The sequence below is a fragment of the Macadamia integrifolia genome, chromosome 3, assembly GCF_013358625.1.
Source record: "Macadamia integrifolia cultivar HAES 741 chromosome 3, SCU_Mint_v3, whole genome shotgun sequence".
NCBI classification, from domain to species: domain Eukaryota; kingdom Viridiplantae; phylum Streptophyta; class Magnoliopsida; order Proteales; family Proteaceae; genus Macadamia; species Macadamia integrifolia.
In genome coordinates this window covers 26,339,960-26,354,958 of record NC_056559.1, presented here as the reverse complement: position 1 = coordinate 26,354,958, position 14,999 = coordinate 26,339,960, and the positions used below count along the sequence as shown (strand labels likewise).

At 39.1% G+C, this 14,999-nt stretch overlaps 1 protein-coding gene across 1 annotated transcript; it reads left to right on the top strand.

Moving 5' to 3' along the window:
• Positions 1 to 5,044: 5,044 nt before the first annotated feature.
• Positions 5,045 to 9,181, top strand: LOC122074292. Its single transcript, XM_042639126.1, has 4 exons — positions 5,045 to 5,256; positions 5,382 to 6,933; positions 7,394 to 8,932; positions 9,074 to 9,181. Exons 1-4 carry the CDS (start codon positions 5,045 to 5,047, stop codon positions 9,179 to 9,181), a joined length of 3,411 nt encoding a protein of 1,136 aa, XP_042495060.1.
• Positions 9,182 to 14,999: the final 5,818 nt, after the last annotated feature.

Here is a 14,999-nt window from a genome sequence, read left to right as displayed (position 1 = left end):
CCCTCAGAATGTGGTGAAAGGAAATCAATTGCAAATAAGAGGTGAATTGATTAATATATTAAATTATGTTAATGACTGACATTGGAAGTAGATTGTTGTCAATGGTGAGAAGATTAACCAACTCACAGTTGTTAGTGTCCACCACAAAGATGTCGATTTCCTTTTTGATTTCAGGTCATTGACTCAACATTTGTAAGGTGAAGCTTAAGAATCTTGTTTCGATGGTTACATAGAAGAATTGTGGCATAAAAAAATTTGGTATTCCAGTCTCATATTTATGCCAAAGGAGCCTTGACTTGTTGTCAAAGTGTCTCCTCCTTTTGCAATTCAATCTCCAATAACATATGAATTTCTTATTTTCTGTTTTCATTCCTTTCAAAATGCGAGTCTTGAAGGAGCTTCAATTCCCTGAAAATGGAGGCAATCTTTTTTTGCATATTTTCAAATATTTCACAATTCCAAGACATGCATCTGCTAGATCATGTTTGTGATTTTTATAATCCGACTTAAAGCACTCACAAGTGGAGATTGTCTAAATGATTGCAACATTTGAACTTGATACTCGTCATGGGCAGTGGAGAACAACGCAACAGAGGTGTTCTTCCTCAGGGTTTTGAAAAACATAGCTCCAAAAGCCTTAAAAGAGAGGGGGAAAAATCAATGTACTCTCTCTCTCTCTCTCTCTCTCTCTCTCTCTCTCTCTCTCTCCTTAAATACATATTATTATAAATTGACCTATTAGACGTGTGCTAGCCAAGTGATGTGAGCATTTAGGGTGTTTCCACTGTGGATGCACTAAATTAGTGTACTATATTTAGTATTATTCACCAAGTAAATAACATTAATTAATACTAATTACAACAATATTTTGAGATAACAAATAAATCCCCGAGTGATAGATTTCATGTCATTTAAGTCCTTCAACTTTAATAATATCACATAAGGATTTTCGAATATGGATAACAATATCGTAAAAAAAAATTCCATCGTAACGGCTAGCACAAATAATCTCAACCATTGATTATACATGATACATATATAAAACCTTTTTAAGTATAATTATTTAATAATTACTATTAAATACGTTGGCAAACAATTTACAAAAATTCCATTCAGCTAGCAATTTTATCCAATTATTTTCAGTAATTATTTCAAATATCCTCCCTAATCGGGTAGTGAATTCCATATTGAACATCTTCTAACTAACAGTTACATGTCGTGAATCTAGGCTACTTATATTTAGCCAGTGTATGCATCCACCATTGATATACCAAGACACACAAAAGCATTATTACAATGTTGTGACCCTCTCAATTATGGTGACAAAAATAAATATCAGAGAGCCTTGTCGGACAAACAACTTATGAAATTCATATAAGACTTATAATGATTATGTCCCACACCCATAGTATGAATGTTTACATTTATATTTTCAAATCACAACCTAAAAATATATAATATGACAACCTTATGAATAATATGCCCAATATTATACCTATATGTGGACACTTTAAGATATAACTTTAAGACAATCACTACAAATAAAATGGCAATGCAAATTAATTTTATTCAATGCTTAAAAGGGTTTGATGATCACACATATGTAACCATATGACATGGAGATAAAGTGAACATGTGAGAGTCCAATGAAAGTTGTGCTCAAACCGTTCCACATAGTCCGCTAACTCTCTCAAATGTTGTGCTTTGTTATCTGCATTGCCACTTCCACCCTATGAGAGCCTCTTGTGTTACAATGTGGTCAACACCACCAAGAACTTGAAGCAAGCTCTAGCCTTGGCCAACAAAGGGCAAATGCACTGACATCCCCTAACGCATCGTCACCAACACTAACGTTATTGATTTTCATAAGGCCTTTAATCTACTCAACGTCTCTGTTGATGACATGAAAGGCTCCTCATCATCTTCGACTCACCTCCAAAAGCATCGCCATCTCCCTCCACCATTACTAGCAACATCCTAATCCTCTCTTGGGGTTGGTCCTTCATGGCTACCATCCAAATGGGTATCTTGTCCAATCACTTTGAAGTTGCTAATAAGTTTTCCTTCCTTGCCTTTGATAAGAATCGTAATATGAGAACATCAATGTCGAGGAGGACAGTCATGCTTCTTAATTCTCTTCCGAATTGTCCATCATGCTGTGCAACTCCTTCGTTCAAAACTCGTTTCAATTGACTGCAGTGAATAAGAGAGCAAGAAAATATAGGGAAAACAACATTGTATATTGTCAAAGAATTTACACAATTACTTTTGATAATGACTATGTTCACTTACGTTGACAGTTTAGATTAAGGCACTTTGAATTAAGTTATAAATGATTTTGTTACCTACAAGGTGATATTTAGACGGAAATACCTGAGATTCTTTATAGATTCCCTTACTATAGCATCCATTTCCGCTTCCCAACAACCAAACCCAACTTAAACTAAAATTGCATCATAGTTATTAAACGTCAAGGAAGCTTGGCTGATTAAAAATCAAGGACATTTCATTTTCAATTATCCCTAATTTTTTGGACCTAAGCCACAGAAGGTGTTATAGCTCTAACATAAATCATATTCATAGATCCATGTTGTTGAATTATGAAGAATTATTAACCTAGGTTAGGTAGTTCATGATTCACTTAATCTTTCAATCCTCCAACTGCGAAACCCTTAATTTGATAAATCTTTTCTATGTGCTTCAGGACCTGGTCTCTTTAGTCTATATTGTTTCCTCAAAACTTAAATGCAAGCCTAAAGCCTCCTAAGTCTATACTCTTAATCGAAATAGTTGAAGACTTGAAATTGTCAATTCTTCAACCATTTATTTTATATGTTGTGAATAGGTAATCATCTTTGAGGGTGACTCTGCCACCACTGACGGAGAGACTGAGACCGACGGAGACTGAGACCGACGGAGATCTGGTGACTCTGCCACCACCGACGGAGATCTGGAAATTCTGCCATCAAACGAAATTGCAGCTTCTGCTCTTTGATCAGCTTCAACTGCAGACTCCCTTCGGGTTCGATCGGGTATTCTAAGTCAGGGGAAAAGCAGGGAAAGATCTCTGAGAGTCTGAGGAAGTGACTCGGATCTTCTTGAGGATTTTGTGAGAAAAATTTGGAAAAATCACAGCATCGGTTAGGAGTTCTCAGGGAAGGTTCTGCACTTCTACCCCATCGATTCCTCTCGGCTTGACTTAATTTTTCCAGATCTAAGTTTTATGAAGGGTAGGAATCAGAATGTCTGAGAGCCCTTTCACAGTCACAGGGGATGGTCCAGGAGGTGGCTTCCCGCCGGAAAGGGGAAGGCAACTCCGGTTAACAGACTTTTGGAAGGCTCATCCTCCAATGGAGAAGGCGGTTTTGGATGGAGGAAAGGAGCCTTCTGCTGCTGCAAATAAATCTTTCGCCTCCATTGTTGGTTCTGATACCGAAGCTTCTGCAAAAGTGACCGTCTCAACTGATCAAATTCCACACAAATCTTATGCGAATGTGGTAGGCTCAAACATACCTATGGTGGATGAACTGCCCGACCCTGTTCATGCAGGGAATTCGACCAAGGTGATCATTCCCCAGGAGGCTTATGAGGATAGATTACTAAAATATCGATTTGCCCTGATAGGCAGAATCAATTTTCGTTTTCTTTCCCTGGATGATGTTCGCAGAGAAGCCCGTGAATTTTGGAAATTGAAAGGTAAAGTGAAGATGATACCAATGGGTAAGGGCTTCACGATCTTCCAATTTGAGTCTGAGCTTGACATGGCCCAGATGTGGAAGCGAAGCCCTGTGAAGATTGGAGGTCAACTCGTTCGGTTTCAAAGATGGCGTCCAGATTTTAACATCCATGAAAAATTGATCAATAAGGTCCTGGTTTGGGTGCGTTTTCCAGATCTTCCTCTGGAATATTGGCATGAAAAGGTATTATTGACAATGGCCAAGGCAGTAGGGAGGCCAGTTGGTCTCGATCAACGCACCAAGAGCGTTATATACGGAAATTATGCTCGTGTTCTAGTGGAAATGGAAGTGGGGGTTCCAAGGCTGGAGGAAATCCAAGTGGAACGCAAACAGCCTGGGACTCAAATTTTGTTCTGGTTCAAGCAGCAGTTGATATACGAGGATTCATTGGGCAAATGCGGTTTCTGCAAAAAACTGGGGCACCAAGTTCACGCCTGCCAAGAAAAGAAGGCCTATGACGAGCGGCAGAATGCTCGAGCCAATGCAGAGATACCAGGGGCGGTGTATGAAGAAGACAGAGTCAACTCGGGAACGAATAACTCACCGGTTTGCATCAACACTTCTTTGGAAAGAAGGGACCACGATCTTGTGATTTCAAATTCAAAAAGTGTGAACAATGATGGAGTAATGGCGGGGGCTTGTCTTCCTCTTAATTCTCTGCCTCAGTTACCAAATGTGGAAGAAGGTGAGATTTTAATTGATTTGAATTCTCCATCTCACAATTCAATTATTCCTATTTTGGAAAATCTGGAAACGGCTCAGGAGGGGGAGATTTTAAATAAGGAAGCTCATGATAGTGAGGAAATACAGTCGGAATCTTCTGATTCAGATAAGGAGGTGTTATTTTCTGATGATGAGGTGGGCCGGTCTGATGAGGAGTCTTCCTCTGAATCTGAGCAGGAATCAAACCGGGATATGGTTAAGGAAGGAGAACCGAACCAGTTGGGTTCAGTTTTAATCACTGGACCGTTGGAGCTTCAGCAGCAGGTGAGCAAGGCTATGGCATCCTCCTCTCAGGGTGGGGTGAGGTCTTCTGCTCGTCACACAAGGACAGGGGTGTCCCTAGGTAGTTCTCGAGGAGGTCTGACAGGCAGGGGGGGTCGTGCAGTGATGAATAGGGAGTATACTGCCCCATTGCAGCTCCCTTTGAGTAGGAAGGAGATTGCTCGGATGGGAGTTCAAGTGGTCGACAAGGCAGCAGAGATGATTGAGAAAGGAATTGACGCAGGGGAGAAAAAGAAAAAGAAAAAGAAAGGTGGTGGTCAGACCTTGAGGTCGGACAAGTCTAATGGAACATCTTCTTAATTATGCGGATTTTCTATTGGAATATTCGAGGTGTTCGAAAGGCAGCGGCTTCTAGAGCGTTGCATATTTTTCTTCGTGATTACTCCCCTGATGTGGTGTGTATTGCAGAGCCCATGGTGGATTCTTTCTCTTTCCCTGATCGTTTTTTTAATCGACTGGGATTCATGTCTGAATTTATCCATAACTCCCGTCTTGATAAAGTGCCAAACATTGGGTAGTCTGGAAAATTTCTCTTGCGAGGCCTGTGGTGGTTCAGTCTTCAGAGCAGATGATTTCAGTTTCTATGCAATGGAATGGTCAGCAGGTTGTGGTTTCTGTGATTCATGCTTCGTGTTTCAGGGCAGAGCGTAGGAATCTTTGGGTGGAGATGGGCATTGTGGCTGCACTGTTCTGTCCATGGGTTGTTTTGGGGGACTTTAATGCCACATTATATTCCCATGAGAAGAGGGGTCCTGGTAGATTCAATGTGGGTTCCGCAGCAGAGTTCCAGGCCATGGTGGATGCTTGTGATTTGATTAGCTCTCCTTCCCAAGGATCAAATTTTACCTGGACAAACAATAGATGTAGAGGACATGTGGCGGCAAGGCTTGACAGAAGTTTTTTCAATGCTCAATGGTTGGATGCTTTTGGTGATTGTGGTCAGAAGGTGCTCCATAGATCAATTTCAGATCATGCTCCAATCCTTTTTTCCTCAGCTGCGATTCCTAAGCCTCGAAATGCCCCTTTCAGACTTCATCGTTTTTGGATGAAAGAGGAATCCTTTGTGGACCTGGTGAGGGATGTGTGGTCTAGGGAGGTTAGGGGTGGTCCCATTGGCAGGCTGGCATATAAATTAAGGGCAGTTAAGGGTGCTCTAAAAGGGTGGGCAAGACAGACTTTCCCTAACTTGGATGTAGCTCTTAAAGAGGCTACTGCAGAAGTGGAGGAAGTCCAGCGAACTATTGACCAGATAGGGATGTCTGATGAGTTATACTCCAGAGAAGCAGAGGCGAAATCTAAGCTCTTGAAAGCAGTGGAGATGCACGAAAAGCTTTGGGCTGAAAAAGCTCGCTGCAATTGGGCAAAACTTGGAGACCGTAACTCAAAATTTTTTCATCTATCGGTTAAGGTGCGACGTATAAAAAACAGCATTCGTGCTTTGAAAAAACAAGATGGTACAATGGTCTCTGAGCCGCTGCAGATGGCAGAATATGTGTCTTTTTTTTTTGAAAATTTTCATAAAGCGGACCATTGCATAGATCATATGGAGCTGTTGCAGGTGATACCTAATGAGGTGAATAGGGAGGACTCTTCCATATTAGAAGCTATTCCTGCCAAAGAAGAGATTAAGAAGGTGGTATGGGGGTTGGATCCAGATAGCTCTCCTGGTCCTGATGGGTTCCCAGGTGCTTTCTTTATACAGTGTTGGGAGATAGTGGGTGACGATTTTTGTGGGGCTGTGATTGCTTTCTTCCGCGGTGGGAAGCTTCCGAATGGGGTAAATAACAGTTTTGTGACGTTAATTCCAAAGGTGGAGGGAGCGATCTCTCTGGATAAATTTCGCCCCATCTGCATGGCAAACTTTTTCTGTAAAGTCCTATCAAAGATCATGGCTGAGAGGTTATCTTGCCTTCTTCCTCGGTTGGTGTCAGATGAGCAAGGGGCGTTCCAGAAAGGTAAGATTATTTCATCTAATATTGGATTAGCCTCTGAGCTTGCTAATTTATTACATACATCTGTCAGAGGGGGTGGCATGGGTATTAAGATTGACGTGCAGAAAGCCTATGACACATTGTCATGGGATTTTCTTTTTGCAGTCTTGAAAAAATTTGGCTTTTCGGATGTTTGGTTGGCTTGGATTCATGAAATTTTGGTTTCTTCTAGAATTTCAGTTTTATTGAATGGTGGTCCAGTGGGTTTCTTTGGAGTTGAGAAAGGATTGCGACAAGGGGATCCGCTATCTCCTATGCTTTTTATTTTGGCAGAAGAAGTGTTGTGCAGGGGTCTAAATGGTCTATTAAAGGAAGGAAAACTGAAGGCGCTCCCTGGTCCTAGAGGTGCTACTGTCCCCAGTCATCTGCTTTTCGCGGATGATATTTTTATCTTCATGAATGCAGGAGCAAAACATGTTAGATGTCTGAGAGAATTCTTGATTAATTACCAAGATTTTTCTGGCCAAAAAATAAGCTTGGAGAAGAGTAAGGTTTTTTTTTGGCAAAGTCGCCCCTCACAGGAAGAGGTATATTTCTGATCTACTGGGTATCCCAATTTGCTCTCTTCCGACGAGGTACCTTGGGGTTGAGATCTTCAAGGGCGCTGTCAAGAAGGATAGGATGCTTCCTCTTATGGATAAAATTAAATCTCGTTTACAGGGATGGCAAGGCAAACTCCTTTCAATGGCTGGTCGTGCAGAGCTCATTCGGTCTGTGATCTTAGGTATGCCTATTCATAATTTTTCCATTTATTGGTGGCCTGAATCGGTGATTAAAACGGTGGAACGATGGATTAGGAATTTCCTATGGTCTGGGGATATTTCCACAGTGAAGAAAATCACTGTGAAATGGGAAGAGATATGCCGACCTAAGGAGGAAGGGGGTTTAGGTATCAGGCGACTGAGGGATGTCAACTGTGCAGTGATTAGCAAACTTGTGTGGCAAATGAAGCATGAAGAATCTGCTTTTAGTTCCTTTTTGCGGGCTAGATTTGTGAATGAAGGTGGAGACCTCAAGAAGGGTTATAGAGCATCTTCAGTGTTTAAAGGTATTGCGAAGATGTGGAATTTTGTATCTCTATCTGAGCGGTGGATGGTGGGTACAGGTGAGGACATTTTCTTTTGGAAGGATCGATGGATAGGTCCTTTGTCTATTGCTGAGCTCTCCCCCCTCCCTTTGTCACATTTTTACTATAGCAATTGCAGAGTGGTAGATTTTATTGAAGATGGTAAGTGGTGTTTTCCCCCTATTCAGTCTGAATTTTTAAAGGATACATTCAAAGCTATAGGGAATATATCTTTGCCACAGGGTCAGAAAGACCGATGCTGCTGGTCTCTATCCTCCTTAGGAGCTTTCTCCACTAAATCGGCCTGGGAAGCATTGAGAAAGGTTTCTCCTAAAGTGGGCTGGGCAAAAATGGTGTGGAGCTCGGTTTTGATCCCCCGCCAATCAGTTTTTGGCTGGAGACTTATACATGGAAAGCTTCCTTGTGATGACAAGGTAAAAAGAAAAGGAGTGCTGCTCCCTTCTAGGTGTGAGGTGTGCAATAAGGCTGAGGAGTCTATAAATCACTTGTTCGTGAAATGTGATGGAGCTGTCTACATTTGGAGGGCGTTTGCTGAAGTCTTTGGTTTTCATTGGTCCTATCAGGGGGATGATTTTTTAGCTCATGCTTCATGGTGGACTCAAAAATCCAAATCCATTGGTCTGTCTCAATTGTGGATGGCTGGTTTGATTCTTGTTCCATACTTTATTTGGATGGAAAGGAATTCGAGAAGATTTAGGGGTCTACATCGATCTTATGGTCAAGTCTTTCATACAATAATAGAGGAGATTAGAAGACGTGGCCCAGGAAAAAATGACAGAATAAAATCTCGACTTGATTCTGAGAGATGCTTGAAGCTTAATATAGAGGTGCCAAGAAGGAAGACTAAAGGGGTCCAAGAAATTTTCTGGCTGCCTCCGATGGATGGATGGTGGAAGCTAAATTGTGATGGCTCGTCCTTGGGTAATCCAGGGAATGCTGGAGCAGGTGGCATTATAAGGAACAGCAAGTGCCAGATTGTAGCGATTTATAGCTCCTATTTAGGAATAGCTTCAAATTTCCATGCTGAATTTAACGCTTTAATTGAAGGAATTGAGAGAGCTAGAGAGCTGAATTGTGCATCTCTGTGGATTGAATGTGATTCGGGCGCTGTGGTGCTCATGTTTCAAAGGGGCTGGATCCCGTGGTTTGTTTGGCAAAGGTGGTCTTCCCTTATTTCTTATCTCAGTGGTATAAGATGGAAAATCACTCATTGTTATCGCGAGGCAAACCCTATTGCGGATTTCCTGGCGCAGATGGCTGCTAAGAAGGAAGCATCTACATCAGTGGTGGAATGGCCTCCTGAGGTGCTTGATTTCATGGCTGAGGATGCGATGGGCATATCGCGTTTCAGATTTTATTAGTGTTTCTTTTCCTGTTTGTTGGCCTAGCACCTATTTTTCCGCTGATGGCACTGCCGTAGGTGGGGGTGGGTTCTAGGTGGGGTGATTTCTGGTTTTTTTTTTGTTTTTTCTCTGGATCCTCTTTTTTTGGATCTTCTTTGTACAGTTTCTTCTTCTTTCCCTTTTCTCTTAATATATATGACCCTTTAGCGAAAAAATCTTTGAGGGTTTTTCTTATACTCTATTTTGGTATTGTTTTTTCTTTCTGAGGGGTGAATAAAAAAATTATTAAACCCCAAAGAGAAAATAAAAATTATAAGGCAAATATGCCACCAAGGACCACTAGGCCCCGGACAAACAAAGAGAAGAGTAATAATTACAAAACATCAACCCAAAAATGACTAAATAATCATAAGAGCTCAAATTGTACTCTTCCAATGTCATAAGATTTTTCAATCGTTTGAGTAACTAAAATAAAGGGCAAACCTACTCTTCCTTCTATGTTAGGTAGAGACTTGAGTGTTTTCCCAATGGAGCTCCCAAATATTTTGCTTCAACTCCGACCTTCCTTTAAATTGTCAACATATTGGATCACCTAGTTCATATGCTTCAACTTTGGATCTTCTACTTGAGAGAGACTAATGGAGGAAGCTCCATTTTGGTCTGAGATATGAAGGAATGGTTTCCCTTAATTAACTCCGAATTGGCCTCATACCAAATGTGGTTGGCATCTACATTTGCATCATTGTACACTTCATCAACCGGTTGGTCCAAGAGATCAATCACCATGGCCTTATTGTTGGGATCAAAATACTCTAGATTTTCATCTTATGTATCGAGGGGGGCTTATGAGAGGTAGAAGGTTTCTTTTTCTTTTTGTTCTTTTTATTTTTTCTTGAGTTTATCATCTTGAGTAAACCATAAATATTCAGTTCGTTCTCCAACCTTATCTACTATACCATCAATTTAGCGAGCCTCTATATTTGATTGAGTTATTGGTTACTTATCTATAATCAGTAAACCTTCCCAATGATTTGTATGAGTTGACTCAACATCCTTTAATGTAAAAAGTAAATCAATTAATATTGAAACTTGTTCAGCTCCTCCATTTGCCACCTCATTATTATATAACATATATTTTTTTCTGTAAGATATTAGATACCATATTCAATCACACCTTTATAAGGGCAAACACTACTATCCATGGCTTATCAATTTATAGGACCCCCTTCAATTATCACGATAAATATGTCAAATCATCAAAAGTCACACGTCTATTCAGATATACTCAAATATGGATTTCAAATTACTCCAATTGATTTACAATCCGCATTACCATAATGTACCTTCTTTAATCGAACTTTGATTCAAATTTTTAAATCCATCCATCATTACACCAGTTTGTCTTTCACTAACCATCAGTCCATGTGAAGGAGCACCGTCAATCTCTTTTGGCATAACCGATTCATCTTGTGCAGAACCACTATTTGGTTGCCATATATGCTTTACAATTAACAATTAAAACACCACATTTCGCCTGAGCATGACAAAAGAAATCTTGCACTTTCTATATGACGGAGGTTTTTCACTCGTATTGAACAAATTGGAGGAAATAACGCCCTTCATCATCTTCTATTGAAATGGTCTCTTGAAAATCATTTTCTGCTAACTTTTCTTTGCATATACAAATATATGATAATCTCTCTATACTTTTTGTTCTCATGTTAGAGCAAAGAGGTTTTACTTAAAAAAAAAAAAATGTTAGAGCAAAAAGGCACCCAATAATGAATCCTACAATGTTGAGCTCTTTTTCACACCAAAGATAAAAATCGAGAGTTGGAAGAGAAACCCAGATTGGTAAATTTTTATCACAACCTTTTGGATATGCATGTATATCATTACTATTTTTTAACAATCAAAACTATCTAAAAACTTTAGACTAAAAAACCTCAACAAAATCATCAGTAAATAAAAAGAGTAAGATTAAAAAAATATGAGATATATGAATCAACTCCAACAGAGACAAGACGATCGATCACAACATTTTCTTCTCTGAGAGTGTCTAAAAAGAACAAGATTTAGCCTCCAACAAATATCCGACAATCAATGATTATGTGTTTGATTCTCCATAGGATGGAGCAAAAAAAGCTATTTAAAATATTAATTACAGTCAGACTACCACTCCAAATTTGGATATGTCGATAATCCTTTTCCTAATGTACCATTATATCTCTGAATCCACCTTTCTTTTCATAACATTCTTATAAGATGAAGATTTATACATATTAGAGCATGTTAGTTTCCTTAGCTATCTTTCTTAGTTTGATTTTATTCTAAGAATTGATTAGTTTTTATTTTGGTATTATTAAAGCGAAGTAGGATAGTAATAACAAAGGCAACATCCTAATTGGAAGTGCTTTCTTAGATTTTCTCAGCACTCCTTTGCATCTTTTTCATGTTTTATTTTTTTCTATAATAATATGATTTATTTTTGATATATTTTGAATGGTGACAAAAATAAAATGTCTTTGAGAATCATTTTTTACGTTGTATTAGGAATGAATCTATCACCACTAATTTATACTGGGCATATATATGCAAACTACCATAGGTATATGCTCAATAACATTTCATTAAAGACCAACTATTAGTCTAAAGATCCTATAAAAATAAAAAGAGACTACACGTTTAATGAAGAAAGAATCTCATCACTTCAAAAAGAACCTAGCATTCAAATATATTTTTTAAATCAACCTTGTGGAGTTGCATGTTGCAAAATGACTGTGCAACTTAACAAGCCATGTTCAAGGTCGATATGCACAGTGTTTCGGTTTTTTTTTTTCTTTTCTAAATGAATGTTTAGCTTTCTTTATAGCCAAACACTCACAGTCTTGGTAAGTTTTGTTGGTATACTAGGTGGAATCGTATTACCTATCACACTAGCTTACCCTTATTTTATATGAATTGTAATAAGTAAACCTCAACGATACAATAAAATGTGGTTCCTTGACTAGGGGCTTGGGATTCTCAATGTAGCTCTTAGATTTCTAGCCATAGCTGTAATAGTGTGGAGTAGAATGAACAGAGGTATCAAACCCAACTTCTTCAACCCTCCACTATTTTTCAAAACCCTAAAACTGCTCTGCCTACTTCTCTTTTTTTATAACTTTCAAAAGAAGTTGAACCTTATTTTCTATTCTAAAAGAGAGTTTGGAAGGGAATGAAGTATTCTATATTTTTCTTTTCCCATAAAAGATATTATCCTCAGAGAACTTGGCATCAAAGCGTCAATTTGCACCTATAGAAACTTTCCCATAATGAGATTGTATTCATGTTATAGTCAATAATGGTTATTTTGCTCTCTCTCTTGAAAAAGAAGGTGTTTGAAAAGTGTGGTGCAACCTAATACAAATGTATTTTGTGTTATCTTGCAAATGTATAACCAACCTAATTACAAACGAGTGACCTAATTTATTATTCTTCAAATGCCCCTGTGTGAACAAGTCTGATTTTGAAAAGTTTTCTCTTTGTTAATCTGAATCAATATTTTTTTTTTTTGGCTAATGACGGGTATCCAAGCCTTCAGCCTAACTAGTCCCACGGGACCATACTGACCCCACAACCGCATGGATCGGGTCATATCGGAGTTGAATGAGAACATTCAATTTTCACTGAAAGAAGTGAAGAACACTAAATACTCCCGTGTAAGTGGCCCAAGATGTGCCCAGTGGAAGTTGAACTTAGGACGTCCGAGTTTACGGCTCATACCAACTTTTTGTACACCTCATATATATATATATATAGAGAGAGAGAGAGAGAGAGAAGTAGGGTTTCTCATAGATATCTCATCATATATATATTTCCATCAAGTGTTTGGGTTTGATGTGGACAGCTAACCATCTAACATACTAACTGCCTGACAGTTACAACTAACTATAGGGAGTACAACTAATTTGTTGCAGTTGTATAACATCGTATATTATACTCTTAAATCTCTCCTCAAAGGCATCGTCCTATCAACAACGGTGAGTTTGCTAATGAGTCATTGATGACAAAGAGAGAGGGGCTTCGTAAAGATGCCAATCAATTAATTGATTAATTGTATTGATGTACCAGACAGATAGTTGATTAGAAGTGACGAGCTCTCTAACAAAATGAATGTCAATGGAAATATGTTTTATATGAGATTAACAACAAGGTATGTAACGCTAATATTATCACACCAAACTGTTGGCACAACAAGGAGGGAGACATGGAGCTCTTTTAAAAGACCAAGAAGCCACAATATTTTAGAATTAACTTGGGCAACCCCTTCGATATTCAACCTCAATGCTCGACCTAAAAAATGTGGCTTGCTTCTTAGAATTCCAAAAAACAAGATTAGGACCAAAGAATACACCATAACGACATATAGAGTGCCTATCATAGATGTTTCCAACCCAATCAACATTTGAAAAGGCGATTAGAGAGGCATGACTAAATGGTCGAAGAAGAAAACATGACTAATTGTGTGCTCTAGGTAACATAAAACACGCTTAACCGCACTCCAATGATCATTGGTTCCATATATTGACATAACTTGTTAACAAAGTAGGTGATTGTCACATATCTCTTGTAGTTGTTATTTTTTCTCAATAAAAGTAGTGGTTGGGTAGCAGGGTAATGGGTTTATTGGGGAAGGAGTCGTGTAGTACAAATCAATAGGAGAAGTGGTCGGTTATTTGGGCACTTGTTACTTTATATGAGTCCTTTAGTCATATTCTTTAAAGTTTAACGTTACTATTTCCAAGTCCTAGTCATTAGCGTTTAACGTTACAATTTTCCTACAGTTTAGCTTGGAAGCATGGATTGGAACATTGTAATCCCTCTTTCATTTACGAAGAGGATTGATTTAATAAAGACATATTTGAAATTTTATCCACTTTTTGGAATTTGGGAGGTTGGTTTTCCCTCGAAGAAACCATATCTTGTCTTCTCCTTATCTAAAAAATAGGTAGAACAAGAACAAGGCTAAGTCTCATGAGCTAGCCTACTTAGCTCAAGACAACATCCAAGTTAGTTAGGACTCTACAATAAGGCTTACTCAATCGAGCAACCGTGCTCATAATAGTGAAATATGGTCTTGTAAGTGTAGAATACTATAAAACACTAATGATAGTACAATACTCAACCCCATCGGGACGTGGAGAATCTGATGATTTGGACAACAAATGTTTCGCAGCCATATGAGAATGCGTTGGTTTCGCACATGGTATTGCTGTTCTGTGCAAAAAAAAATTATGAATCTACTTGCTTTGTGAGGTGTAATAATCAATAGTTCTGTTAACCTCCACCCCAAAAAAATAGTGGAGAGACCCCAAGTTTTTAAAGGCAAATTCAATAGCCGATTGTCGAATTATATTGCTAATAAAGCTTGATTGTGAACCTCTAATTATAATTTCATCGGCATAAACAAGGACCAGAATGTAAGATCAAACACCAAGAAACACGAATAAAGAGAGACAATAGATCCGTACGACGCAGAGATTTAACGAGGTTCACACACCAGGGTGGTGTGCTACGTCCTCGGGCGAAGAAGAAGATGATTCACTATGTAGAAGAAAGATTACACCCTAGCAGCGGCGAGGAAGAACTCGCCCTGAAACCCTAGCTTCGTGAAAACCCTAGAATACAATGACTCTCAACAAGCAACAGTACATTATATATATATACTCCAAATAGCGGTTCGACCCATCGGGTCACGGTCGATCCGGTCGAACCATACCGTGGGGGCTATGCCCCCGCACCCCCATACGAGATCAGTGATGGGCTCCGGGCTTGGGCCGATTCCATCACAGAT